At 45.4% G+C, this 26,611-nt stretch overlaps 1 protein-coding gene across 1 annotated transcript; it reads left to right on the top strand.

Moving 5' to 3' along the window:
- Nucleotides 1-51: 51 nt before the first annotated feature.
- On the top strand, nt 52-18,956 carry LOC144480745 (uncharacterized). Its single transcript, XM_078200326.1, has 3 exons — nt 52-722; nt 18,275-18,508; nt 18,626-18,956. The coding sequence occupies exons 1-3, from the start codon at nt 52-54 to the stop codon at nt 18,954-18,956; spliced, it is 1,236 nt and encodes a 411-aa protein (XP_078056452.1).
- The last annotated feature ends 7,655 nt before the right edge of the window (nt 18,957-26,611 follow it).

Genomic DNA, 26,611 nt, shown 5'->3' with positions numbered 1-26,611 from the left:
CGAGGCTTCAATTGATTGTCCACCCAAGAGAGAGGCAAGGACACCTGCACCATGGAGAAACCATGGAAATGTGCGGACTGTGGGAAGAGATACAGAGTCCCATCAGAGCTGGAAGCTCATCGGCGCAGTCACACTGGGGAGAGACCATTCACCTGCTCTCAGTGTGGGAAGGGATTCACTCAGTCATCCAGCCTGCAGAGACACCAGCGAGTTCACACTGGAGAGAGACCATTCACGTGCTCTCAGTGTGGGAAGGGATTCACTCTGTCATCCCGCCTGCTGACACACCAGCGAGTTCACTCTGGGGAGAGGCCATTCACCTGCTCTCAGTGTGGGAAGGGATTCACTCGGTCATCCAATCTGCGGGCACATGAGCGCATTCATACTGGGGAGAGGCCATTCACCTGCCCTCAGTGTGGGAAGGGATTCACTCAGTCGACCCACCTGCGGATACACCAGCGAGTTCACACTGGAGAGAGACCGTTCACCTGCTCTCAGTGTGAGAAGGGATTCTGTGATTCATCCAGCCTGCGGACACACCAGCGAGTTCACACTGGGGAGAGGCCATTCAGCTGCTCTCAGTGTGGGAAGGGATTCACTCGGTCATCCCACCTGCAGACACACCAGCGAGTTCACACTGGGGAGAGGCCATTCACCTGCTCTCAGTGTGGGAAGGGATTCACTCGGTTATTCCACCTGCAGAAACACCAGCGAGTTCATGAGTGATTCCAGGGTTGGATTCTGCTGTTATTGTTTCTGCTCTCAGTTACATCCAGGACTGCATTTTGTTCATTCTCACAGTTGGTCAATGGGGAGGGTCGGGGGGTTTCTTTCTGCTGGACTGGCCGGTCTCATGACTTTGCCTCCAGTGGGCTGATGCTCTTTGAGTCTTGTTGCGAATACCTGGTTTCAAATTTCACAAAGATCACAGAGTGACCGGGTGTTGGGAAGTTAAGAAATAGTCACTATTTCTGTTTGAAACTCCCCCAGATGCCCATCCAATTTCCTTTGTAATTGTTTATTGTCTCCACTTCCTCCACCCTCGTCGGCAGCGAGTTCCAGGTCATTACCATTCGCTGCATCAAAATATTCTTCCTCACATCCCGCCCCCCCGCATCTCTGATCCAAAACTTTAAATCTGTGTCCCCCTCATCCTTGTCCCATCAGCTAATGGGAACAGCTTTTCTTTGTCCACCTTATCTAAATCTGTCAGAGTCTTGTACACCTCTATCAAATCTCCCCTCAACCTCCTTTCCTCCAAGAGGAAAAACCTCAGCCTGACATTGACAATAAAGAACAAACTAACAGAATATGTTAATACCTGAAATCAAATGGGATTGTTGAATTTCTGTTTTAAAGATATTGTAAATATATTGTCCTGGACAATAAAGGAATTGGAATAACTCACCTTGGGTGTGGTTGAATGGAATATATCAATCTGGTATCCACCTACAGTCCAGTGAAAGTTTTGGAATGTGTAGCTGGAAATCCTTCCCTAACAGCACTGTGGGTGTACTTACACCTCAGGCATTGTAGCAGTTCAGGAAGGCAGTGTTGGGGTTGACCATGGCCGAGGCAGCTACAGACAGCCACATATCCTGTTATAATTGAAGGACTGCAGATTGAATGTGAGGCATTATGGGACTGGACTATCTTGACCACATTCCTGTGACTGCTCAGTTTCTGCAATCACGGACCATTAAAGCTGCTTAGCAGGGCCCCAACAGAGCACTTGGTGAGAATATTTACTCAGAATGAGTTAGAATTAAACTGGGGCGGCACGGTGGCACAGTGGTTAGCACTGCTGCCTCACAGCGCCAGGAACCCGGGAACTAAGAACAAGAAACTTATCGATTAAAATGATTAGAGAATAGAGCCAATCTTTTGGGTCTGGATGACAATTCGTAAGAGCTCTTATAAAGGGACATCCAGACTCGAAATATTGGCTCTATTCTCTCTCCACAGATGCTGTCAGACCTGCTGAGATTTTCCAGCATTTTCTGTTTTGTTTCAGATTCCAGCATCCGCAGTATTTTACTTTTATGATAAAATGATTCGGTCTGATTGGAATCCCCATGACCCTCCCGCAAAACAGAGGGAGTGGTGGCAAAGGGAGAAAAAGGATAAGGATGATCAAGTCTGGGTTCTGATTCTCCGAGCCCATGTAGAATTAACAAAATGAGTGAACCAGTTTATAAAGAACAGAAGTTACCCATCCCTAACAAAAACTGATCAAATTAAATAGGTTGAGGAATATAACAAAAAAATTAGTAGATGAAGTTTAAAATCATTTGTTTTGTTTTAAACTTGTGTAAAGTGATGTAATTGTGTGCCAAGTTTTTGCTGCTCACTCCCCACCCCTTTAGGTTCTGTAGAAAAGTTAACCCTTTCAGCAGACTGTTCATTTGTTTTTAAATCGCCTGAAAGCTCGTGTCTATTTTAGTTCATAATTGAAGATTTATGGGAATTGGCTAAGATGGTCTTTTGACATTTTTAAAGTATAAAAAAGTGGTCTTGAGAAGGCAATTTGGGAGAGAGGTGGAGAGAGATATGTTTACAGAGAGGTGTTGAGAGCTGTTGGTTTCACAAGTTATCCATGTTTTTGGAGCGGTCACTTCATGTCCTGGTCTGAGAGGGATGGAGAGAAGTCCGTTCAATTGTTAATGTTAAACTTTCTCTATTAACTGTTAATCGACACTCTGTTTTTTATGTTTCTGACTTGTTACGTTTTTAATGATTAATAAACTTCCTGAATTCACCATTTAAAGTGTTCTTTCTTGCCATATGGTTAAGACACTGGAACCTGGTGTGATTTACGATTAGGGAGGTTATTGTAAACAAGAGAACCCCCATAAATCTTAGTTCAAATAAATCAAAGTTCTGACAAATGGAATGTTATCCTTTATTATTCCGGACAAATGTGAGGTAATGTATTTTGGAAGGTCTAATACAGATCGGAAATATACAGTAAATGGCAGAACCCTTAGGAGTATTGATAGTGACCTACAGGTACACAGGTCACTGAAAGTGGCAATGCAGGTGGAGAAGGTAGTCAAGAAGGCATATGGCATGCTTGCAGGGCATTGAGTTTAAAAATTGTCAAGTCATGTTGCAGCTTTATAGAACCTTAGTTAGGCCGCACTTAGAATACAGTGTTCAATTCTGGTCATCACACTACCAGAAGGATGTGGAGGCTTTGGAGAGGGTACAGAAAATATTTACCAGGATGTTGCCTGGTATGGAGCGCGTTAGCTATGAGGAGAGGTTGAAAAAACTTGGTTTGTTCTCACTGGAGCGACGGGGATTGAGGGGAGACCTGATAGAAGACTACACGGTTATGAGAGGAATGGACAGAGTGGGTATTCAGAAGCTTTTTCCCAGGGTGGAAGAGTCAATTACTAGGGGGCGTAGGTTTAAGGTGCGAGGTGCAAGGTTTAAAGGAGATGTATGAGGCAGATTTTTTACACAGAGAGTAGTGGGTGCCTGGAACTCGTTGGCGGAGGAGGTAGTGGAAGCGGATATGGCAGTGACTTTTAAGGGGCATCTTGACAAGTACATGAATAGGATGGGAATAGAGGGATATGGTCCCCGGAAGGGGAGAGGCTTTTAGCTAAGTCGGGCAGCATGGTCGGTGCAGGCTTGGAGGGCCGAAGGGTCTGTTCCTGTGCTGTAATTTTCTTTGTTCTTTGTTCTATTACGAGAGAAATTGAACAAAGAAGTAAAGATGTTGTACTTCAGTTATACAGGGCGTTACTGAGACTGCATCTTGAATACTGGCTGCAGCTTTGTCTCCTGTTTAAGAAATGATACAAATGCATTGAAAGTGGTTCAGAGGAGGTTTAATAGATTGCTTCCCAATTCTTGACCCTCACAGGATAAATGTTGTCAGATTTTCCTTGTCTTCACCTCTGATAAAGAATCATCCTGACTCAAAATGCTGTGTCTATTCTCTCTTTACAGATGCTGTCAGACTTGCTGAGATTGTCCAGCATTTTCAGTTTTTGTTTCAGATTCCAACAACAGCAGAATTTTGCCTTTATACCAATTCTTGTTGGATAAGGGCATCAAAAGTATCAGGTGTAGAACGAGAATGTGGAACTCAACACAAACAGATCAGCCATGATCTAAATAAATGGTGGAGCCGACTCAAAGGGCCAAATGGCCGACTTCTGCTCCGATGTCGAATGTTGGTCACAGATTTCTGAGGATTGTGAAACAAGGCTGGAAGATTCGCCTTGCTTGTGTTAGTGGGAAAATGTCCAGGAGAACCATCACTGTGAAGGACAGCTCTGGGATTAAAGGTTGCCAGACTGGAAAAGGAAAACAATGGAAATAAACCCTTTGGGGAGGAAAGAATCACTTTGGACTGGTTTTTGGAGAAAGTGTGTCAACATTCCAAGGCAAAGTAAAATATATCCATTGAGTGGATATTTAATGGTGTTAAGAGTAAAAGGGCAAAGTTTAATTTTACAGTTTAAGGGCTATGTTCCCGATAAAAAAGTGTTTAATCATTGTTGCTTCCAGTTTGTTGGAGTAAACATCAGAAAACTTGAAGTTTTATCATGTGATTCTTTAATTTGTTTACTGGGTTTAGAATTCATTTTTATTAAATTGTTGATCGTTACAGAGATCCTAACATTTCATTTAAAGCCCCACGTTTCAATTTCCCATTTGAGCCTGGGGCACCTTTCTGTCTCTCTATTGCTCGTGTCAATGACAGCCAGGCGACAGAGCTGAGGGCTGAATTTAGCTGAGAATAATGGGGCCTGCACTCCAGTTGGGAAACTGCCATGAGCGTCGCACTAATAGAGAGACAGGAAGGTGCTGGAGGACTGAGTGGGAAATGGGCCTCCAAACAATTGTCATATCAGTCACTCAGAGCTAAAGAGAAACCTGTCTCTTTAAATACAGATACAGGGAAGAGGTTGCACTGAAATCTGTCCCTTTTAACCTGCACAGAAGCAGGAGGCTGAGATTGACAGGATGCAGGAGTCCATTCAGCCCATCGTGCCCCTGCTCTCTCTTTGAAAGGACTGTCTGATTCATCCTACCACACTAATCTGTCCCCACAGTCCTGCAAATTCTTCCCTTTCAAGTCTTTGCCCTTTGGAAAGATTCTATTGAATCTGCTTTCAGGCAGATCAGAACAACTCGCTTTGTCAAAAAAATAAAATCTCATCTCCCCCTCTGGCTCCTTTGCCAATTACCTTCGAGGGACTCACTTTCTGTTAAAGAGCCTGCCAACCCCTCTCACCCACTTTCCCTAAAGTGCATCAATCTCACCAGGAAAAGTCCAGAACAATCAAATATTTTTACTGATAAAAGTTTATCAATGAAACAGAACATGGTTAAAATAAACAGAAAATGACTTGAGGATCAAAGACAACCAGAGTAAAAGGATGTTCACAATGTACTGGACCCAAATGGTTTCTCTTTAATTCATCTGCAGCCTGTTCCCTGCCCTCTTTGTGGAACACCTCCGCTCAGCCCACAAGCATGACCCTGACCTTCCGCTTGCTTGCCATTAGAATTCACCACCTTGCTCTCACGCTCACATTTCTGTCCTCGGCCTGCTGCAATGTTCCGGAGAAGCCCAACACAAGCTGGACAAACAGCCCCTCATCTTCCAATGAGGCACTTTACAGCCTTCTGGACTCAACATTGAGTTCAACAACTTCACACCCTGAACTTGTTTTCATGGTTTTTTTGTTTCAGACAGAGATGTTCATTATTCTGTCCTGAACACACACTTCTTTACAACAACCATTACCTCGCCTTTTGCTTCTGTTCTACAAAATTCTTCTCCACAGATGCTGCCAGACCGGCTGCATTTTTCCAGTTCTTTCTGCGTTTATTGTAGAACTGCATGTAGTCGGAGGAAAACACTATTTACTCTCCTGGAGTAAATAAATGTCCTTCATCAGTTTTTGTGGATCATTCAGTGGAAATGTGCTCTCCCAGGCTCAAAGAAACCCTCCGACCCTCCCACGTCACCAACTGTCAGAATGAACATGGTTCAGTCCTGGATGTGATTAACAGAAGAATCCACCTCATGTAAGCAATTGTGAACTCGCTGGTGTGTCTGCAGGGTGGATAACTGAGTGAATCCCTTCCCACAGTCAGAGCAGGTGAGCGGCCTCTCCCCGTATAAAATTGATGGTGTCTCACCTGGGTGGAGGAATCTTGGAATTGCTTCCCAGAATCAAAGCAAGTGAATGGTCTTTCCCCAGTGTGAACTCTCTGGTGTTTCTGCAGAGTGGATGAATCTCTGAATCCCTTTTCACACTCAGTGCAGGTGAATGGCCTCTCTCCAGTGTGAACTCGCTGGTGTCCGAGCAGGTTGAATGACTGAATGAATCCCTTCCCACATTCAGTGCAGATAAAAGGCCTCTCCCCAGTGTGAATTCACTGGTGTGTCCACAGGTGGGATAACTGAGTGACTCCCTTCCCACAATCAGGGCAAGTAAATGGCCTTTCCCCAGTGTGAACGCGTCGGTGACTTTCCAGTCTTGATGGGGTAACGAATCCCTTCCCACATTCCCAAGGTTTCTCCATGGTGCAGGTGTCCTTGTGACTCTCCACGTTCAAGAACCAACTGAGGTGTCCACAAACACAGACCACGGAGAGCGTCTTTCCCGACTCCAAAGGGTAATGTTTTGAAAAACTGTGTAACTAGTTAAAGCTGAAACATTCTCACTCGGATCTCTGTGCGTCCAGGTGCTTTTCCAGTTTAAAATTTTCTGTTGCAGACAAAATAGACAAACATTTCTCCTACATTCAAAGGCTGATGATATTCAGGTCCCGGTGAATTGAGTGACTCTGTCAGATGTTGATGTGATGTGTGGAGTCTGCACATTCTCCCCGTGACTGCATGGGTTTCCTTCAGGTGCTCCAGTTTCCTCCCACAATCCACGGGTTAGGTGGATTGGCCATGCTAAATTCTCCCTTGGTGTACCCAAACAGTGTGGCGACTTGGGGATTTTCGCAGTAACTTCATTGCAGTGTTAATGTTAGCCTACTTGTGACACTAATACATTTTTTAAAATCCCAAAAGCTGTAAATCTCCGTCCCACACACTGTCCCTCCATTCTCACTCTGATGTGTCTAATATTCACCCTCCCAATTCTCCTGAATTAGTGAGTCATGTTGATCTATCGATACAAGGTCCTGGAGTCAGACACCCAAACATTTTAATTCAGTAAATGTACATATATCTCTTCAGATGCACAATTAACTGTCCAGAAAATGTTTGATCGAGAGTGCTGTATCTTTTAATTTGAGATAGAGTAGGGGATGTGTGAGGAAGAACATTATTTAGACAGCGAGTGGATATAATCAGAAAATCACACCAGTGGTGGAAGTGGAGAAGAATAATTTAAAATAAATTGGGTTGGGCATCTGAAGGAAATAAACTTGCAGGGGAACAGGGCTATAGAGGGGTAGTGGGACTGACTGTATTGTCCGACAGAAAGTCGGCATGGACTCGAGTTACTGAATGGACACCTGTGCTGTGAATGTATAATGGAAATATATAATGTCGCTAAAGTACTATATTACAAAACTAGAAATAATAAATGTATTTTGTTACAGAACCAATTATGCACCATGTAACAACATTAGACAGATGTCTGTCCTATATTTACTGTCCCCTTAAATGTCAGCCATCTCTCGATGTTCCTGATGGTGGGGGAGTTGAGGATAAGGGGTCAACCTTTCAGGACTGAAGTGAGAAATTTCTTCACCCAGAGAATGGTGAATGTGTGGAATTCACTCCCACAGAAAGTAGCTGAAGCCAAGACATTGTGTGATTTCAAGAAGAAATTAGATAGAGTTCTCGGCGCTGAAGGGATATTGGGAGGGATGATCGGCCATGATCATAATGGATGGTCGAGCAGGTTTCTATCTCCTGGGGAAACCAGCCCGTGAACATTAGAAAAGAGACCATCCTTTTAGCCTGACAAATAATGTGTCAAGCTGAGAGAGGAAATTATGTCAATGTCTTTAAGAGAGAGAGAGAGAGACCTGGGCCAACCTTTCCAGAGTCTGCAGCCTCCCTGGATTCACTTCCTTTCCCTTCAGTTGCTGCAAGTCCCCAATTCCCCCCAGAATGAGAAAAGAAATGGAAAGGGGGAAACATTGATTTCTTCCAGATGTTGCCCAGAGGAGGGAGTTTTAGTCTGAAGCTCATTGGGGGGTCGGTGGTAATGTGAAGTTGAGGTTACAATCAGATCAGCTGTGTATGTACTGAATGGTGGAGCAGGCTCGAGGGACGTACCCCTGTTCTGAATGTGCATATTCATCTGTTATCACATCCTGTACAATAGATTGTAGCATTTTCCCTCCGGCTGATGTCAGGCTGATGGGTCTGTGGTTCCCCGTTTTCTCTCTCCCTCCTTAAACAGTGGGGTTACATTTACCACCTTCCAATCTGCAGCAACCATTCCACAATCTATAGAATTTGAAAGATGACCACCAATGTATCCACTATCTCCACAGCCACCTCTTCCAACTCTGGGATGTAGATCAGCAGCTTTTTGGGGATTTATTCACTTCCAACCCCATTAATTTCTCCAGTGCTACTTTTTCACTGATACTAATCTCTTTCAGTTCCTCATGCTCACTACTCCCTCTGCATGCTTTGCGAGCCTTCCAAACATAATTGTGAACAAAATATCTTTTAACTTCCAAACACCCTTTCACTCTGTGATCCTTGAGAAATCCAAAGCCAGATATTCGCAACAAGGTTAAAAGATTATCAGCCCACTGGAGGCAAAGTGGTGAGTCCGGCCAGTCCAGCAGAAAGAAACCCTCCAATTCTCCCCATTGACCAACTGTGAGAATGAACAAAATGCAGTCCTGGATGTTAATTGAGAGCAGAAACAATAACAGCAGAATCCAACCCCTGGAATCACATGTGAACTCGCTGGTGTCTCCGCAGGTTGGATAACTGAGTGAATCCTTTCCCACACTGAGAGCAGGTGAACGGTCTCTCCTTGGTGTGAACTCGCTGGTGTGTCTGAAGAGTGGATAACTGAGCAAATCCCTTCTCGCACTGAGGGCAGGTGAACGGCCTCTCCCCAGTGTGAAACCGTTGGTGTGTCTTCAGATGGGATAACTGAGTGAACCCATTCCCACACTGAGAGCAGATAAACGGCCTCTCCCTAGTGTGAACTCGCTGGTGTGTCCGCAGGCTGGATGACTGACTGAATCCCTTCCCACACTGAGAGCAGATGAATGGTCGCTCCTCATTGTGAACTCGCTGGTGTGTCTGCAGGGCGGATGACTGAGTGAATCTCTTCCCACAATGAAAGCAGATGAATGGCCTTTCCTCATTGTGAACTCGCTGGTGTGTCTGCAGAGTGGATAATCGACTGAATCCATTCCCACACTGAGAACAGGTGAACGGTCTCTCCCCAGTGTGGCTGCGTCGATGGGTTTCCAGGTGAGAAGGGTATCTAAATCCCTTCCCACAGTCCCCACATTTCCACCGTTTCTCCATGGTGCAGGTGTCCTTGTGACTCTCCAGGTCGGACAATCAGTTGAAACCTCATCCATACACAGAACACGGGTACAGTCTCTTCCCGCTGTGAATGCTGCGATGTTTTTTCAGGCTGTGCAACTGAAGTGTTTTCCACACGCAGTGCACTGGAACACTCTTACCCGGGTGTGTGTGTCTCGGTGCTTTTCCAGTCACACTGATGTTTAAAATCTCCTGAAGCAGACAGAGCAGAGAAACATTTCTCCTTCTAGATTCAAAGGCCGATGATATTCAGGTCCCGATGAATTGAGTGACTCTGTCAGATGTTGACGTGATGTTTGGTTTGAGATTTCTGTCTGTAAACCCTCACCTTCTGATAGCCTGTAAAAGGTGTTTACAAAAGTCATCAGTGTCAGTACAGGATAGAAATTCAGAGCAGACAATTCTAGTTTCTATGGAACATTCTTTCCTCTCTCATTCCCCAAAAGCTGTAAATCTCCATCCCACACACTCTCCCTCCATTCTCACTCTGCTGTATCTAATATTCACCCTTTCAATTCTCCTGAAGGTGCTGATTGAGGCTGATTGACAGATCCATGCTCACTGCTTCCTGTCCTGGCCACAGCTGAAAATCTCCATGCAGGCTGCCAGACAGTCTATACAGAGTCATAGAGGTTTACAGCATGGAAACAGGCCCTTCGGCCCAATTTGTCCATGCCGCCTTTTTTTTAAACCCTTAAGCTCGTCCCAATTGCCCGCATTTGGCCCATATCCCTCGAAACCCATCTTACCCATGTAACTGTCTAAATGCTTTTTAAAAGTCAAAATCATACCCGCCTCTACTACTATCTCTGGCAGCTTGTTCCAGACACTCACCATTCTCTGTATGAAAAAATTGCCCTTCTCACCTTAAACCTATGCCCTCTAGTTTTAGACTCCCCTACTTTGGGAAAAGATATTGACTATCTACCTTGTCTGTGCCCCTCATTATTTTATAGACCTCTATAAGGTCACCCCTCAGCCTCCTACGCTCCAGACAAAAAAGTCCCAGTCTATCCAGCCTCTCCTTATAACTCAATCCATCAAGTCCCGGTAGCATCCTAATAAGTCTTTTCTGCACTCTTTCTAGTTTAATAATATCCTTTCTATAATAGGGTGACCAGAACTGCACACAGCATTCCAAGTGTTGCCTTACCAATGTCTTGTACAACTTCAACAAGACATCCCAACTCCTGTATTCAATGTTCTGACCAATGAAATCAAGCACGCTGAATGCCTTCTTCACCACTCACAAAGCCATGCTGACTGTCCCTAATCAGTCATTGCATCTTGAAATGCCTGTAGATCCTGTCTCTCAAAATACCTTCCAACAACTTACCCACCACAGATGTGAGGCTCACTGGCCTGTAGTTCCCAGGCTTTTCCCTGCAGCCCTTTTTAAACAAAGGCACAACATTTGCCACCCTCCAATCTTCAGGCACCTCACCTGTGACTATCGATGATACAAATATCTCTGCTATGACTGAACTAAAAATATATTTAATGGATCGGATGGCTCTAGTTGGGTTAACATAGAACATAGAACATAGAAAGCCACAGCACAAACAGGCCCTTCGGCCCACAAGTTGCGCCGATCACATCTCCACCTCTAGGCCTATCTATAGCCCTCAATCCCATTAAATCCCATGTACTCATCCAGAAGTCTCTTAAAAGACCCCAACGAGTTTGCCTCCACCACCACCGACGTCAGCCGATTCCACTCACCCACCACCCTCTGAGTGAAAAACTTACCCCTGACATCTCCTCTGTACCTACCCCCCAGCACCTTAAACCTGTGTCCTCTCGTAGCAACCATTTCAGCCCTTGGAAATAGCCTCTGAGAGTCTACCCTATCCAGACCTCTCAACATCTTGTAAACCTCTATCAGGTCACCTCTCATCCTTCGTCTCTCCAGGGAGAAGAGACCAAGCTCCCTCAACCTATCCTCATAAGGCATGCCCCCCAATCCAGGCAACATCCTTGTAAATCTCCTCTGCACCCTTTCAATGGCTTCAACATCTTTCCTGTAATGAGGTGACCAGAACTGCGCGCAGTACTCCAAGTGGGGTCTAACCAGGGTCCTATAAAGCTGCAGCATTATCTCCCGACTCCTAAACTCAATCCCTCGATTAATGAAGGCCAGTACGCCGTACGCCTTCTTGACCGCATCCTCCACCTGCGAGGCCGATTTAAGAGTCCTATGGACCCGGACCCCAAGGTCCTTCTGATCCTCTACACTGCTAAGAATGGTACCCTTCATATTATACTGCTGCTTCATCCCATTGGATCTGCCAAAATGGATCACCACACACTTATCCGGGTTGAAGTCCATCTGCCACTTCTCCGCCCAGTCTTGCATTCTATCTATGTCTCGCTGCAATTTCTGACATCCCTCCAAACTATCCACAACACCACCTACCTTGGTGTCGTCAGCAAACTTACCAACCCATCCCTCCACTTCCTCATCCAGGTCATTTATGAAAATGACAAACAGCAAGGGTCCCAGAACAGATCCCTGGGGCACTCCACTGGTCACTGACCTCCATGCAGAGAAAGACCCCTCCACAGTTAAGATACAGGGGGTTGTGATTAATGATGATCTTGAACTTGCTGACTGTGGAGGTAGTCAAGCCGAGGGGATCAATAATTTCTAAATGAGATTGGATGGGTGCTGCAGGGTTACAGAATGGGACCCACTCCAGACGGACAGAACTGCTCGACAGACAGTTTATAGTTTAGTTTTGATAATTTATTAATTAGTGTCACAAGGATGCTGACATTAACACTGCAATGAAGTCACTGTGAAAATCATGAAAAAGTATGAAGTTACTGTGAGAGTCGGTATGGACTCGAGTTATCCAATGGACTCCTTCTGTGCTGGAATGACTCTGTGACTGGAAATATATAACGTAGCTACAGGACTATATTACAAGACTGGAAATAATAAATGCATTTATTACAGGACCAGAAGTAAATCAGTCCCATATAATAACACCAGAGACTGTCTCTGCTCAAGTTTAGCTTCTGCTCGACTTTAAAAGAGTAAGAGGCAACTTAATTTAAACCTTCAAGATCCTGAAAGACCTTGGATGTGGAGAGGATGTTTACTCTTACGGGAGAATCTTGGGGTCACTGTTTTAAAAGTGTTGTAACAACACCAGGTTAAAGTCCAACAGGTTTATTTGGTAGCAAATACCATAAGCTTTCGGAGCGCTGCTCCTTCGTCAGATGGAGTGGAAATGTGCTCTCAAACAGTGCACAGCAGTCACGGGCATTCAGCCTCGGATCTTCAGGTAAGCGTTCTCCAAGGCAGCCTTCACGACACACGACAGCGCAGAGTCGCTGAGCAGAAACTGATAGCCAAGTTCCGCACGCATGAGGACGGCCTAAACCGGGATGTTGGATTTATGTCACATTATCAGTAACCCCCACAGCTTGCCTCCTGATCTTACTAGCTGTTCTGTCTGGAGACAATACACATCTCTTGAACCTGTGCTTAATGCTCCCTCCACCCAAATTGTCTGTATCTTTACGACCTGGCTAGCTGTAGGGATTCGCATTCTAATCAGTATTCTGTAACTTGATTTTGTGTCTCTGTGCACTGTTTGAGAGCAGATATCCACTCCATCTGACGAAGGAGCAGCGCTCCGAAAGCTTATGGTATTTGCTACCAAATAAACCTGTTGGACTTTAACCTGGTGTTGTGAGACTTCTTACTGTGCTTACCCCAGTCCAACGCCGGCATCTCCACATCATAAAAAAGTGTTGCCCATTGAAGACAGAGATGAGAAGATTTTTTTTCACTCAGAGAGTCTTGAATCTTTGGAACTCCCTTCCTCAAAAGTAGAAGTAGAGTCTGATTTCAATAAGGAATTAGATACATTTCTTGGGGATCAAGGGATACGGGGGGTGGGGGGGGAAGCGGGATTATGATATTGAATTTGATGATCAGCCATGACCATAATGAACGGCGGAGCAGGCTCGAAGGGCCGAATAGCGTCCTCCCCACTTCTACTTTCCAGTATGTTTCTATGTAAACATGAGGAGCCTGGGGCTGAAATGTAACCAAATATTTTGCCACCGCTTCAGGCAACTTTTCACACTGAAACATAGAATCTAGAAGTGGGGGTAGGTCATTCAGCCCTTCGAGCTTGCTCCACCATTCATTATGGTCATGGTTGATCATCAAATTCAATATCCTAATCCCCCCCCCACCCCACTCCCGTTCCCCCATATCCCTTGATCTATATTCTGTGGCAGTGAATTCCACACATTCATCACCCTCTGGGTGAAGAAATTTCTCCTCACCTCAGTTCTAAAAGGTTTACCCCTTATCCTCAAACTATGACCCCGAGTTCCGGACTCCCCCCACCATTGGGAACATTCTTCCTGTATCTACCCTGTCGAACCCTGTTAGAATTTTTAAGTTTCTATGAGATCCAACTCTTCCAAACTCCAGTGAATATAATCTTAACCGATTTAGTTTCTCCTCATATGACTGACTTGCCATCCCAGGAATCAGCCTGGTAAACCTTCGCTGCACTCCCTCTATAACAAGGACATCCTTCCTCAGATAAGGACACCAAAACTGTACACAATACTCCAGGTGTGGCCTCACCAACGCCCTATAGAACTGCAGCAAAACATCCCGATCCCTATACTCAAATCCTCTTGCTATGAAGGCCTACATATCATTTGCCTTCTTTACTGCCTACTGTACCTGCACGCTTACTTTCAGCGACTGATGCACGAGGAATCAAACATCTTGTTGAGTATATACCTCCCTCAATTTACACCTATTCAAGTAATAATCTGTCTTCCTATTATTGCTACCAAAGTGGATAATCTCACATTTATCCACATTATACTGCATCTGCAATGCTGACGCCCACACACTCAGCCTGTCCAAATCACGCTAAAGCATCTCTGCAGCCTCCTCACAGCTCACCCTCCCACTCAACTTTGTATTATCTGCAAACTTGGAGATAATACATTCCGTTCCCTCTTCCAAATCATTAATATATAATGTGAAGAGTTGGGGTCCTAGCACAGATCCCTGCCAAACCCCACTAGTCACTGACTGCCAATCAGAAAAAGACTCATTTATGCCAATGCTTCACTTCTTATCTGTGAACCAGCTTTCTATCCATCTCAAGACATTCCCTGCAATCCCATGTCCTTTAACTTTACATAGCAGTCTCATATGTGAGACCTTGTCGAAAGCCTTCTGAAAGTCTAAATAAACCACATCCACTGGTTCTCCTCGGTCAACTCTACTACTTACATCCTTACAAAATTCCAATAGATTCGTCAAGCATGATTTCCCTTTTATAAATCCATGCTGTCTTTGTCTGATTATACCACTGCCTTCCAAATGCCGAGTTGTGAAATCCTTGATAATAAACACCAGCAACTTCCCCAGTACCAATGTTAGGCTCACTGGTCTATAGTTCCCTGTTTTCTCTCTCCCTCCCTTTTTGAATAGTGGGTTTACATTAGCTACCCTCCAATCTGTCGGAACTATTACCGATTCCAAAGAATTTGGGAAAATAACCACCAATGTATCTACTATTTCCAGGACCACTTCCTGAGATACTCTGGGATGAAGCTTATCTGGACCTGGAGATTTATCCACCTTCAATCCCATCAATTTCCCCAAAAACTTCTCAACTGATGCTGATTTCCTTCAGCCCCTGACTAAAACATGTTTCTTTCAGCACTTCTGGTACATTATTCACGTCTTCCTTTGTGAAGACTGAAGCAAAGTACCAATTTAATTCCTCAGCCATTTCTTTATTCCCCGTTATGAATTCTCCTGTTTCTAACATTCGTTTTTGTCAAACTTTTTCTCTTTACATATCTATAGAAACTTTTACAGTCAGTTTTTATGTTCCCTGCTTGCTTCCTTTCATACTCCATTTTTCCCTTCTTAATCAATCCCTTGGTCCTCCTTTGCTGAATTTTAAACTGCTCCCAATCCTCGGATCTATTGCTTTTTCTTGCCAATTTGAATGCTTCTTCCTTGAATCTGATTCTATCTCTAATTTCCCTTGTAAGACATGGCTTGGCCACAATTCCCTTACCACTCTTGCGCCAAACAGGAATAAACAACTTCTGGAGTATACACATAACCCATGGATTCCTCGAGGCTGCAAACATTAGCTGCCGCCTGTGAGTGGGTGAAGCTGTTTAGAACCTGTTACTCAGTCTGCTGTGCTATCCGGTCACTAGGACCCAGTCGGGAGCAGAAAACGCTGAAGCCCCACCCACTCACTGTTGCGTCACCACGACACCAGCGCATTCGCTCCGCTCCCTGCTGAATCAAGATGGCGGCTGTTAACCTCGCCTCGTCTCGGGAAAAAGACCTGAAGCTGCAAACACGGAACCTGCGGATTACTTTTAGAGGTTTGAGACCTTCACCAGATATTTAGAAACCCTCTCCGTCCATCTGCTGGTTCCAATCCTCCCTCCATGTATCCGCATCCTAACCGGTTGCTGATGAGACAGAGGAACGTCCCTCTCCATTGCCATCGTCCACGCTACGCATGCGTCAAACACTGCTTCACTGCGCATGCACAACTCTCCCGTGCTGTGGATAGGGGACATTCCCCACCGCGAGGAATGGTGGGTAAAACGCACGCCATCGAAACTCCTCATTTGTGAACAGTAGCTTTTTCTGCTGCGATGTGAAAATTAGGGATAGGGGTGCAGTTAATAAAATTAGGAATCAAATTGTACTGTAATCGAAGTGCTCAAGACATCCATTATCCACCAGGAAGTAGGGGAATGGAAATTCTCGACCAAAGTATCTGAAATTGATACATAATGAGGGGGAAGTCGATCCGTATCTTTAATGAACATCAACACGCAAAAATGGAACTTGACGACTTTTAAACAGCTCGCCCTCTTGACATAGAAGTGTCATAATGGGAAATGTGTGTGATGGATAGAGCTGTTTCTGGGGCACAGGGGATTGTGGGATCCACGGCCCCATTAAACAGCAGCTATTGGTATGTGTTTTATTAGAGGAGCATCAGTGACTGCAAACATTAACTCTATTTCTGTCTCTATAGATGCTGTCTAACCTGATGAGTATTTCCAACGTTTTCTCTTTTCATTTCAGATTTCCAGCAGCTGCAGTGTTTTGATTTTGTTTAGTAAGGAAGTTAAAACTAGAGGACACAGCCTCAAAATAAAGGGGGGTCGGTTTAAGACAGAGTTGAGGAGGAACTTCTTCTCCCAGAGGGTGGTGAATCTCTGGAATTCTCTGCCCACTGAGGTGGTGGAGGCTACCTCGCTGAATATGTTTAAAGCGCGGATGGATGGATTCCTGATCGGTAAGGGAATTAAGGGTTATGGGGATCAGGCGGGTAAGTGGTACTGATCCACGTCAGATCAGCCATGATCTTATTGAATGGCGGGGCAGGCTCGAGGGGCTAGATGGCCTACTCCTGCTCCTATTTCTTATGTTCTTAGTTGAAGGCGTTGCTCATGGAACTGAATCTAGAAACAAACGGACCATTTAAAGCTGTGTTTCAAGTAAGGAAAAAGTAGTTATGTCGGGTATTTTCGTAAAATTTACATTTAGAAAAATTTCATATTAATAACTGGAACATGGACATTACTGGAATTACCAGCAATTGGCTAAACCTCCTTTGACAGCAGCTTCCAAAACTACAAACCTCTTCTCCAATATGGATTAGGGCAGTTTGTGCATGGAAACCCCACTACCTGCATTTACTCTTCAGAATCACACACTATTCTGACTTGGTAGTATACTGCTCTGCCTTCACAATCACTCGGCCAAAATCCTAAAACTTATTTCTGAGCAACATAGTACAGTGGCACAGGGTAGCACAGTGGTCAACACTGCTGTTTCACAGCACCAGGGACCCGGGTTCGATTCCAGCTTTGGGTGACTGTGTGGAGTTTGCACGTTCTCTCTGTGACTGCATGAGTTTCCTTTAGGTGCTCCGGTTTCCTCCCACACCCCAAAGGTGTGCAGGTTAGGTGGATTGACCAGGCTAAATTGCCCCTTAAATGCAGGAGGTTATAGGTTACCTCACGATTACAAGTTGTTTTGAGATTGAAAGCGACATTTGGAGGTGATAGTTTTCCTGCATCCTTTGAGTTGGTGAAGGTTGTGGTTTGGCAGGTTCTGTCAAAGTTCTTGTCCAGTTGTAGATGTATAAAGTCCTTACCGTTCATTCCCTCCCTGTTTCATCTCTATCTTTCTCCTCCCATTAAGGTTGAATTCTTGTGTAGATCTGGACTGGGTGGCAGGTTTCCTGCATTGAAGGACATTAGCAAACCATTTGAGTTTTTAATCACAATCCAGCAGCTTTCGTGGTCACTTTTTCCTTGTGCCGGCTCCACAAATTACCGGATTCATTCAGCTCAATTTCACAACCTACCTTTGTGTTTATCACTGTTTTTTTCTCCTTTTTGAATTAATTTTACAGCATATTGGAAGAGGATGATTTGTAGGTGGGAAACTCAGATCAAACATCACATCAGGATCTGACAGACACCCAACTCATCAGGGCCTGAACATCATCGACTTCTGAACATGGAATCAAAAAGCACCGTTCACAATGGGGAGAAGGTGTTTACATGTTCTGTGTGTGGACGAGGTTTCAGTCGCTCATCAAACCTGTCAAAACACAAGTGCTGTCCCACTGGGGAGAAACCGTGGAAATGTGGAGACTGTGGGAAGGGATTTGATTACCCATCTGAATTACATATTCATCACCGCAGTCACACTGGGGAGAGGCCATTCACTTGCTTTGTGTGTCAGAAAGGATTCACTAAATCATCCCACCTTCTAAGACACCGGCGTGTTCACACTGGGGAGAGACCATTCACCTGCTCCGTCTGTGGGAAAGACTTCACAAACTCATCCCACCTCCTGTCACACCTTCGTATCCACAGTGAGGAGAGACCTTTCCAATGTTCTGACTGTGAGAAAAACTATAAAAGGAAAAATGATCTGTTGAACCACAAACACACTCACACTGGGGAGAGACTGTTCCCCTGCTCCGTGTGTGGGAAGGGATTTACCCGTTCATTCGACCTACTGACACACCAACTTGTTCATACTGATAAGAGACTGTTTAAATGTCCTGACTGTGAGAAGTGCTTTAAAAGCCAGACGGATCTGCTGATGCACCAACTCACTCACACCAGGGAGAGACCCTTCACCTGCTTTTTCTGTGGGAAAGGCTTCACTTGGATGTCCAACCTACTTAATCACCAGCGAGTTCACACTGGGGAGAGGCCGTTCATCTGCTCAGTGTGTGGGAAGGGATTCACTCAGTCATCCACCCTGCTGACACACCAGCGAGTTCACACCAGGGAGAGGCCATTTCCGTGCTCAGTGTGTGGAAAGAGATTCAGTCGTTCATCCACACAGCTTAGGCACCAGCGAGTTCACAAGTAACTAGAACATAGAACATAGAACAGTACAGCACAGAACAGGCCCTTCGGCCCACGATGTTGTGCCGACCTTCATCTGAAACCAAGATCAAGCTATCCCCCTCCCTACCATCCTGGTGTGCTCCATGTGCCTATCCAATAACCGCTTAAATGTTCCTAAAGTGTCTGACTCCACTATCACTGCAGGCAGTCCATTCCACACCCCAACCACTCTCTGCGTGAAGAACCTACCTCTGATATCCTTCCTATATCTCCCACCATGAACCCTATAGTTATGCCCCCTTGTAATAGCTCCATCCACCCGAGGAAATAGTCTTTGAACGTTCACTCGATCTATCCCCTTCATTTTATAAACCTCTATTAAGTCTCCCCTCAATCTCCTCCGCTCCAGAGAGAACAGCCCCAGCTCCCTCAACCTTTCCTCATAAGACCTACCCTCCAAACCAGGCAGCATCCTGGTAAATCTCCTCTGCACTCTTTCCAGCGCTTCCACATCCTTCTTATAGTGAGGTGACCAGAACTGCACGCAATATTCCAAATGCGGTCTCACCAAGGTCCTGTACAGTTGCAGCATAACCCCACGGCTCTTAAACTCCAACCCCCTGTTAATAAAAGCTAACACACTATATGCCTTCTTCACAGCTCTATCCACTTGAGTGGCAACCTTTAGAGATCTGTGGATATGGACCCCAAGATCTCTCTGTTCCTCCACAGTCTTCAGAACCCTACCTTTGACCCTGTAATCCACATTTAAATTAGTCCTACCAAAATGAATCACCTCACATTTATCAGGGTTAAACTCCATTTGCCATTTTTCAGCCCAGCTTTGCATCCTATCTATGTCTCTTTGCAGCCTACAACACCCCTCCACCTCATCCACTACTCCACCAATCTTGGTGTCATCAGCAAATTTACTGATCCACCCTTCAGCCCCCTCCTCTAAGTCATTAATAAAAATCACAAAGAGCAGAGGACCAAGCACCGATCCCTGCGGCACTCCGCTAGCAACCTGCCTCCAGTCCGAAAATTTTCCATCCACCACCACCCTCTGTCTTCGATCAGACAGCCAGTTACCTATCCAATCGGCCAACTTTCCCTCTATCCCACACCTCCTTACTTTCATCATAAGCCGACCATGGGGGACCTTATCAAACGCCTTACTAAAATCCATGTATATGACATCAACCGCCCTACCTTCATCAACACACCTAGTTACCTCCTCAAAAAATTCTATCAAATTTGTGAGGCACGATTTGCCCTTCACAAATCCGTGCTGACTATCCCGGATTAATCCGCATCTTTCTAAATGGTCGTAAATCCCATCCCTAAGGACCTTTTCCATCAATTTACCAACCACCGAAGTCAGACTAACCGGTCTATAATTACCAGGGTCATTTCTATTCCCTTTCTTAAACAGAGGAACAACATTTGCCACTCTCCAGTCCTCTGGCACCATCCCCGTGGACAGCGAGGACCCAAAGATCAAAGCCAAAGGCTCTGCAATCTCATCCCTCGCCTCCCAAAGAATCCTAGGATACATTTCATCAGGCCCAGGGGACTTATCGACCTTCAGTTTATTCAAAACTGCCAATACATCCTCCCTCCGAACATCTATTTCCTCCAGCCTATTAGCCTGTAACACCTTCTCTTCCTGAAAAACATGGCCCCTCTCCTTGGTGAACACTGAAGAAAAGTATTCATTCATCACCTCGCCTATCTCTACTGATTCCATACACAAGTTCCCACCACTGTCCTTGACCGGCCCTAACCTCACCCTGGTCATTCTTTTATTCCTCACATAAGAGTAAAAAGCCTTGGGGTTTTCCTTGATCCGACCCGCCAAGGACTTCTCATGTCCCCTCCTAGCTCTCCTCAGCCCCTTTTTCAGCTCGTTCCTTGCTAACTTGTAACCCTCAGTCGAGCCATCTGAACCTTGTTTCCTCATCCCTACATAAGCTTCCCTCTTCCTTTTCACAAGACATTCCACCTCTTTTGTGAACCACGGTTCCCTCACTCGGCCATTTCCTCCCTGCCTGACAGGGACATACCTATCAAGGACACCCAGTATTTGTTCCTTGAAAAAGTTCCACTTTTCATCAGTGCCTTTCCCTGACAGTTTCTGTTCCCATCTTATGCCCCCTAATTCTTGCCTAATCGCATCATAAGTAACTGAAGGGATTGGATTTAGAATCTGCTGTTAATGACATCCAGGACTGAACCATGTTCATTCTGACAGTTGGAGTTTGTTGCTGCTGATATTAATAAGCATGAAAGCTGGTGTGTGCAGTGATGTTGTTTGTAAATGTTGATTAAATCAGCTTTGATTCAAACACAGTGTTTTGGATTTCTCCAATAATAAGAGGAGAATGATTGATCTCCTGTTTTTGACAGTGCCATTATTTGGGCCTTTTCTTGCTCAAGATTATTTCGGTTCTCTGATTCATCTTCTCCCGGATTCAACTCTGAACTTTCATCAATCCTATCAATCTATTGAAGACATTGGGTGCTTGGTGAAACCCACCTGATGTTGGTGTCATTGCCTTTTGGAAGATTTCCCAGTTTTCTGAAATTCCATCGTGGTTCTGGTGTTGATGTAATGATGGGAGTTTCAGTTCCAATGCTGATGATGTGGGGTCTGTGCTGACAGAAACACAGAATCCTCACAGTGCAGAAGGACACCATTCAGCCCATTGAGTCTGTCCTGGGTCTCTGAAAGGGCATTATACCCAGTCCTACTTCCCTGCCTTATTCCTGTAACATTGCACATTCTTTCTTTTCAGATAGCAATCTAATTTTCTTTTCAATACCTCAATAGAACCTGCCTCCACGACCTCCTCAGTGAATTTGTTCCAGACTCCAACCAACCTCTGAGTGAAACATTTTTACTCACATCACTCTTATTCCTTGGCTAAATACTTTGAATCTGTGCCCTAGTTCTTGGTGCTCTCTTGAGTGGGAACAGTTTCTGACTATTTACTCTGTCCATACTCATTGCTCAACCCTAATTGCCCTTGAACTGAATGGCTTGCTGGACCATTTAAAGACCCACATTGCTATAGATCTGGAGTCACATGTGGAACATACCGGGAAAGGGTGGCAGATTTCCTTCCCGAAAGGACATGAGTTTTTTATAACAATCGGCAATGGTTTCATTAAAAGTTTATTTCCGGATTTTTTTGTTATTGAATTCAAATTCCACCGTCTGCCATGGTGGGAATTGAACCCAGGTCCCCAGAACATGACTTTGGGTTTCTGGATTACTTGGATTTGGTGTCTGGGTGTAAGTGGTCTCTGGATTTGGTGTCTGGGTTTAAGTGTTTGGATTTACTACTATTTACTGTGTATTCATGTCTCAGTGGAAACATTCTGTCCATATCTACCTGTCCATCCCATTTGAAGACCTGTATCCGAAGAATCATAGAATCCCTACAGTGTAGAAGGAGGCCATTCAGCCCATCGAGTCTGTGCTGACTCTGCAATAGGGCATCTTACCCAGGCCCACCGCCAGCAACTCCACACGTTTACCCCACTAATCCTCTAACCTGCACATCTTTTGACTGTGGGACGAAAGCAGAGCACCTGGAGAAAACCCCTGAAGTCACAGGTGGAATGTGCAAACTCCACACAGACAGTGAGGCAGCAGTGCTAACCACTGTACCACCCTGTAGAGATGAACCTTTCTTTAGTTTGAGATTGCCGTGTGTAAATCCTCCTCTTCTAACCCCCTGTAAAAGGAGTTTCCGAAATCCATCCAGGATAGAAATTCACAACATTCTCTCCTCCTGCTCCAGGTTTGTCACCGGGATAATTCCCCTTGTGTCCATTCAGTAACTTCTCATTTGGGATTTGCAGTTTACACAACAGGTTTCCAGAGAATCTCTATCCACCCACCAAATCCATTCCTCCCGCCATCCCACCTTTTACCCATCGTGGATCCGAGAGAGAAATGTCTGTTCATAGTCATGGCTGACACTGCGGATGCTCCAAACACAGAATAGAACCAGGCCTGCCCACTGCTCTCCTGTGCTGTGGAAAGGGGATACTCTCAACCATGGGGAATGCTGGGTTAAAACCACCTCCACTGATGGTCCCAATTAAATGGTGACAGAACCCAGAGGAAGATGCAGGTTCAGAGCTCAGACAATGAGGAACTTTAGAAGCAGTATTTTTCTGGTGGGCTGTTGGAAGTAGTAGAGGTAATTCATCAGATGTTCTCAATCTTAAAGAAGCTCTATGAGCTGCTTACACTTGTTATTGGAAGTGAGGATGGAGGAAAGAGGGAATGGGCAGGGCATCTCAAAAACTCCTAACATATTGGAGATATCAAAAAGATTGACACTCAGCTTAACATAAAGCTGATTTATTTAACTTTTAACCAGAAGATTAAAAACATACAACTGGCCTGGAGTTTATCATCAGCAGTAGAAACAGACCCCAAAGAATGGGATTCAGTCCTGGCTGTGATTAAAAGTAAAATACAATCAATGTAGTTATTTCTGAAATCACTGGATCTCAGTGGATGGGACGAATGAGTGACTCTCTTCGCACATTCAGAGGGAGTGAACATTCTCTCCTCAGTGTCAATGCACTGGTGTACAGTGAGATGAGGTTACCTGAACTCAGACCAAAAATGACAACACTTGAATTGTCTCTAGTCAGTGTGGATTTGTTGATGGGACAGCAGTTCCCTGGAACTTTTGTTGCACTTTCCGCAGTTCAGTCTCATCAGTGTGGATCTGCTGGTGGGTTAGCAGGTGGGATGAATTAATGAATCCCTTTCCACACTCAGGGCAGGTGAATGGTCTCTTCCCAGTGTGAATCCACTGGTGTGTCAGCAGAGTGGACATCTGAGCAAATCCCTTCCCACACTCTTTGCAGGTGAGTGGCCTCTCCCCAGTGTGAATCCACTGGTGGACAGTGAGGTCAGATGATTGTGTGAACCCAGTCCCACAATGAGAGCACCTGAATGGTCTCATGTCAGTGTGAACATGTTGATGGTGCTTCAGTTCCCAGAAGTTTTGCAGCACTTCACACAGTCTGTGTATTTAAAAGGTCTCTCTGCAGTGTGAACTGGTTGGTGTCTCAACAGATGTGATGAATGAGTGAATCCCTTCCCACATTCAGTGCAGGTGAACGGCCTCTCCCCAGTGTGAACGAGCTGGTGTCTCAGCAGGTTGGTTGAATTCACGAAGCTCTTCCCACACTCGGTGCAGGTAAATGGCCTCTCCCCAGTGTGAACGCACTGATGAGTTTCCAGTATAACTGAGTAACTGAATCCCTTCCCACAGTCCTCACATTTCCACAGTTTCTCCATGCTGTGGGTGTCCTGTGTCTCTCCAGGTTCTATAATCAGATGAAGCCTCATCCACACACACACAACACACGGACGCTTTCTCCCCACTGTGAATGGTACTTTCTCCTTCCATGTTTACAACACAATGATTTCAGGTTTGGATAAATTGAGTGACTCCATCAGATTCTGATGCGATGTTTAGTTTGAGTTTTCCAACTGCAAATCCTTCCTTCCAATTGCCCTGTGAAATTATTTCAAAACCGAGAAAAGGGAATGAGAGACAAGCCGCAAAAGCAGGCTGTGAAATCGAGCTGAACAAATTTGGTAATTTGTTGGGCAGATACGAGAAAAATGTGACCATGAAAACTGACATTGTTGTGAAAAACTTAACTGGTTCACTGGTACGGGAACCTACCACCTTTTCTGGACTGACACCAGGCTCTTCTCTATGGGAGGGGAGGGAGAGGGCGGGAAGTGGAGCGACATGGGGTGACGGGAGGGAATTTTACTTATTTACAAATAAACCAACCTCCAGCACCGAGGAGGACCAGGGTAGTCGGTGTATGTGAACATCATCCCTCCAAAATTCCCTTCAAGTCACACATCACCCTGACTTATCTGACATCTTGTACTGGATGAACAGAAATTCCCTCCATTTAGCAGCATAGAGTTTTACAGCATAGAAAGAGGCCCTTTGGCCCATCATGTCTGTGCCGGCCAGCAAGCACCTATCTATTCTAATCCCATTTCCAGTAATTGGTTCATAACCTTGAATGCTATGGTGTTTCACCTGCTCATCTAAATGCTTCTTAAATATTGTGAGGGTTCTTGCCTCTACAACCCTTTCAGACAGTGAGTTCCAGATTCCCACCACCCTCTGAGTGAAAGGTTATTCCTCCACTCCACTCTAAACCTCCTGCCCCTGAACTTAAATCTATCTCCCTGGTTATTGACCCCTCTACTAAAGGGGAAAAGTTCCTTTCAATTTACCTGATTTATATTCCTCATAATCTTGTACACCTCAGTCAGGTCACCCCTCAGCCTTCTCTGCTCTAAGGAAAACAACCTCAGCCTAACCAGCCACTCTTCATAGTTGAAATGGTCCAGCCCAGGCAACATCCTGGTGAATCTCCTCTGCTCCCTTTCTGATGCAATCACATCCTTCCTATAGTGTTCCAAACAGAACAGCACACAGGACTCGAGTTATGAGTAACAAGTGTTTATACAGCTCCAACATAACCACCTTATCTACCTGTCCTGCTGGCTTCAGGGATAATTGGGAATGCTCCCCAATGTCCCTCTGGTCCTTTATATTCCCTGGCCTTGTCCTCCCAAAATTCATCACTTCATACTTTTCAGGGTTAAGTTCCATTTGCCACTGTTCTGCCCGTCTGACCAGCCTGTCTGTATCACCCTGCAATCCAAGGTTGTCCTCCTCGCTATTTACCACACCACCAATGACAATCTGTTCAATTCTATCACACACCCATCCCTGCTTTCTGTACCTACATTGTCCTTCCACACAGTGAACACAGATGCAAAATACTCCTTTAATGCTTCAAATACATCTTCCGGCTCCACACCCAGGTTGCCGAATGGGCAATTGATTCCTAATCTACCAACCACTCTTTCCCTGATTACCCTCTTGCCCTTAAAATATTTATAAAGCATCTTGTGATTTCTTTCCTTCTCTGCCACCGCTCTGCCTCATCAATAAGACATTGGGACTCAGAGGGTTGGTGCAGTTTGATGGACAAGTTGTCTCCATTCTGAACAATGGGGAACCCGCTCCTCCCAGTCATTGACAATATTGCCCCCTACAAAGATGGCGATCACCCATGCGCACTGCCGCACATTGCCCCCAATAAAGATGGAGGTCGTTAACGCGTGGGCCGATCTCAGGGATCTTTGACCCGCTCGATGCAAATGGGGTAATTGGAGAATTTTGGGGGGAGTTTACAGATCGCACAACCGGTTTCTGAAGCCTTCCCGTCCACTCGCCGGTTCCATCGTACCCACCGATCGGCGATTTTCCGCTGACAAATTACGGATCCGAAGCAGTAAGCCTTTGCCGTCGCCATTACCCGCAATGCGCATGCTTCAGTTGGAGCCCCTTTTTCACCCTGATTGGTTGGAGGACGAACCACCCCACCCACCACCCCCACCGCGTCATCCAGACCCGCCCCTCCTATTGGTCCGGAGCCGCTGTCAATCACCCTCCCCGGGGCATCACGATCTGGCACATGCGCAGTCCGGTCTGGCTGATCATGCGGGACACTCTGTCTGAATGTGGAGCATGCGCAATTCCTTTGTTCGCCGCGGGAGCGAGAGTCCTTTGTCCCGGAGAAGCGGAGTCAGCGTTAGGC

This window comes from Mustelus asterias, chromosome 30 (assembly GCF_964213995.1).
Source record: "Mustelus asterias chromosome 30, sMusAst1.hap1.1, whole genome shotgun sequence".
NCBI classification, from domain to species: Eukaryota; Metazoa; Chordata; class Chondrichthyes; order Carcharhiniformes; family Triakidae; genus Mustelus; species Mustelus asterias.
This window is presented reverse-complemented; position numbering and strand designations above follow the sequence as displayed.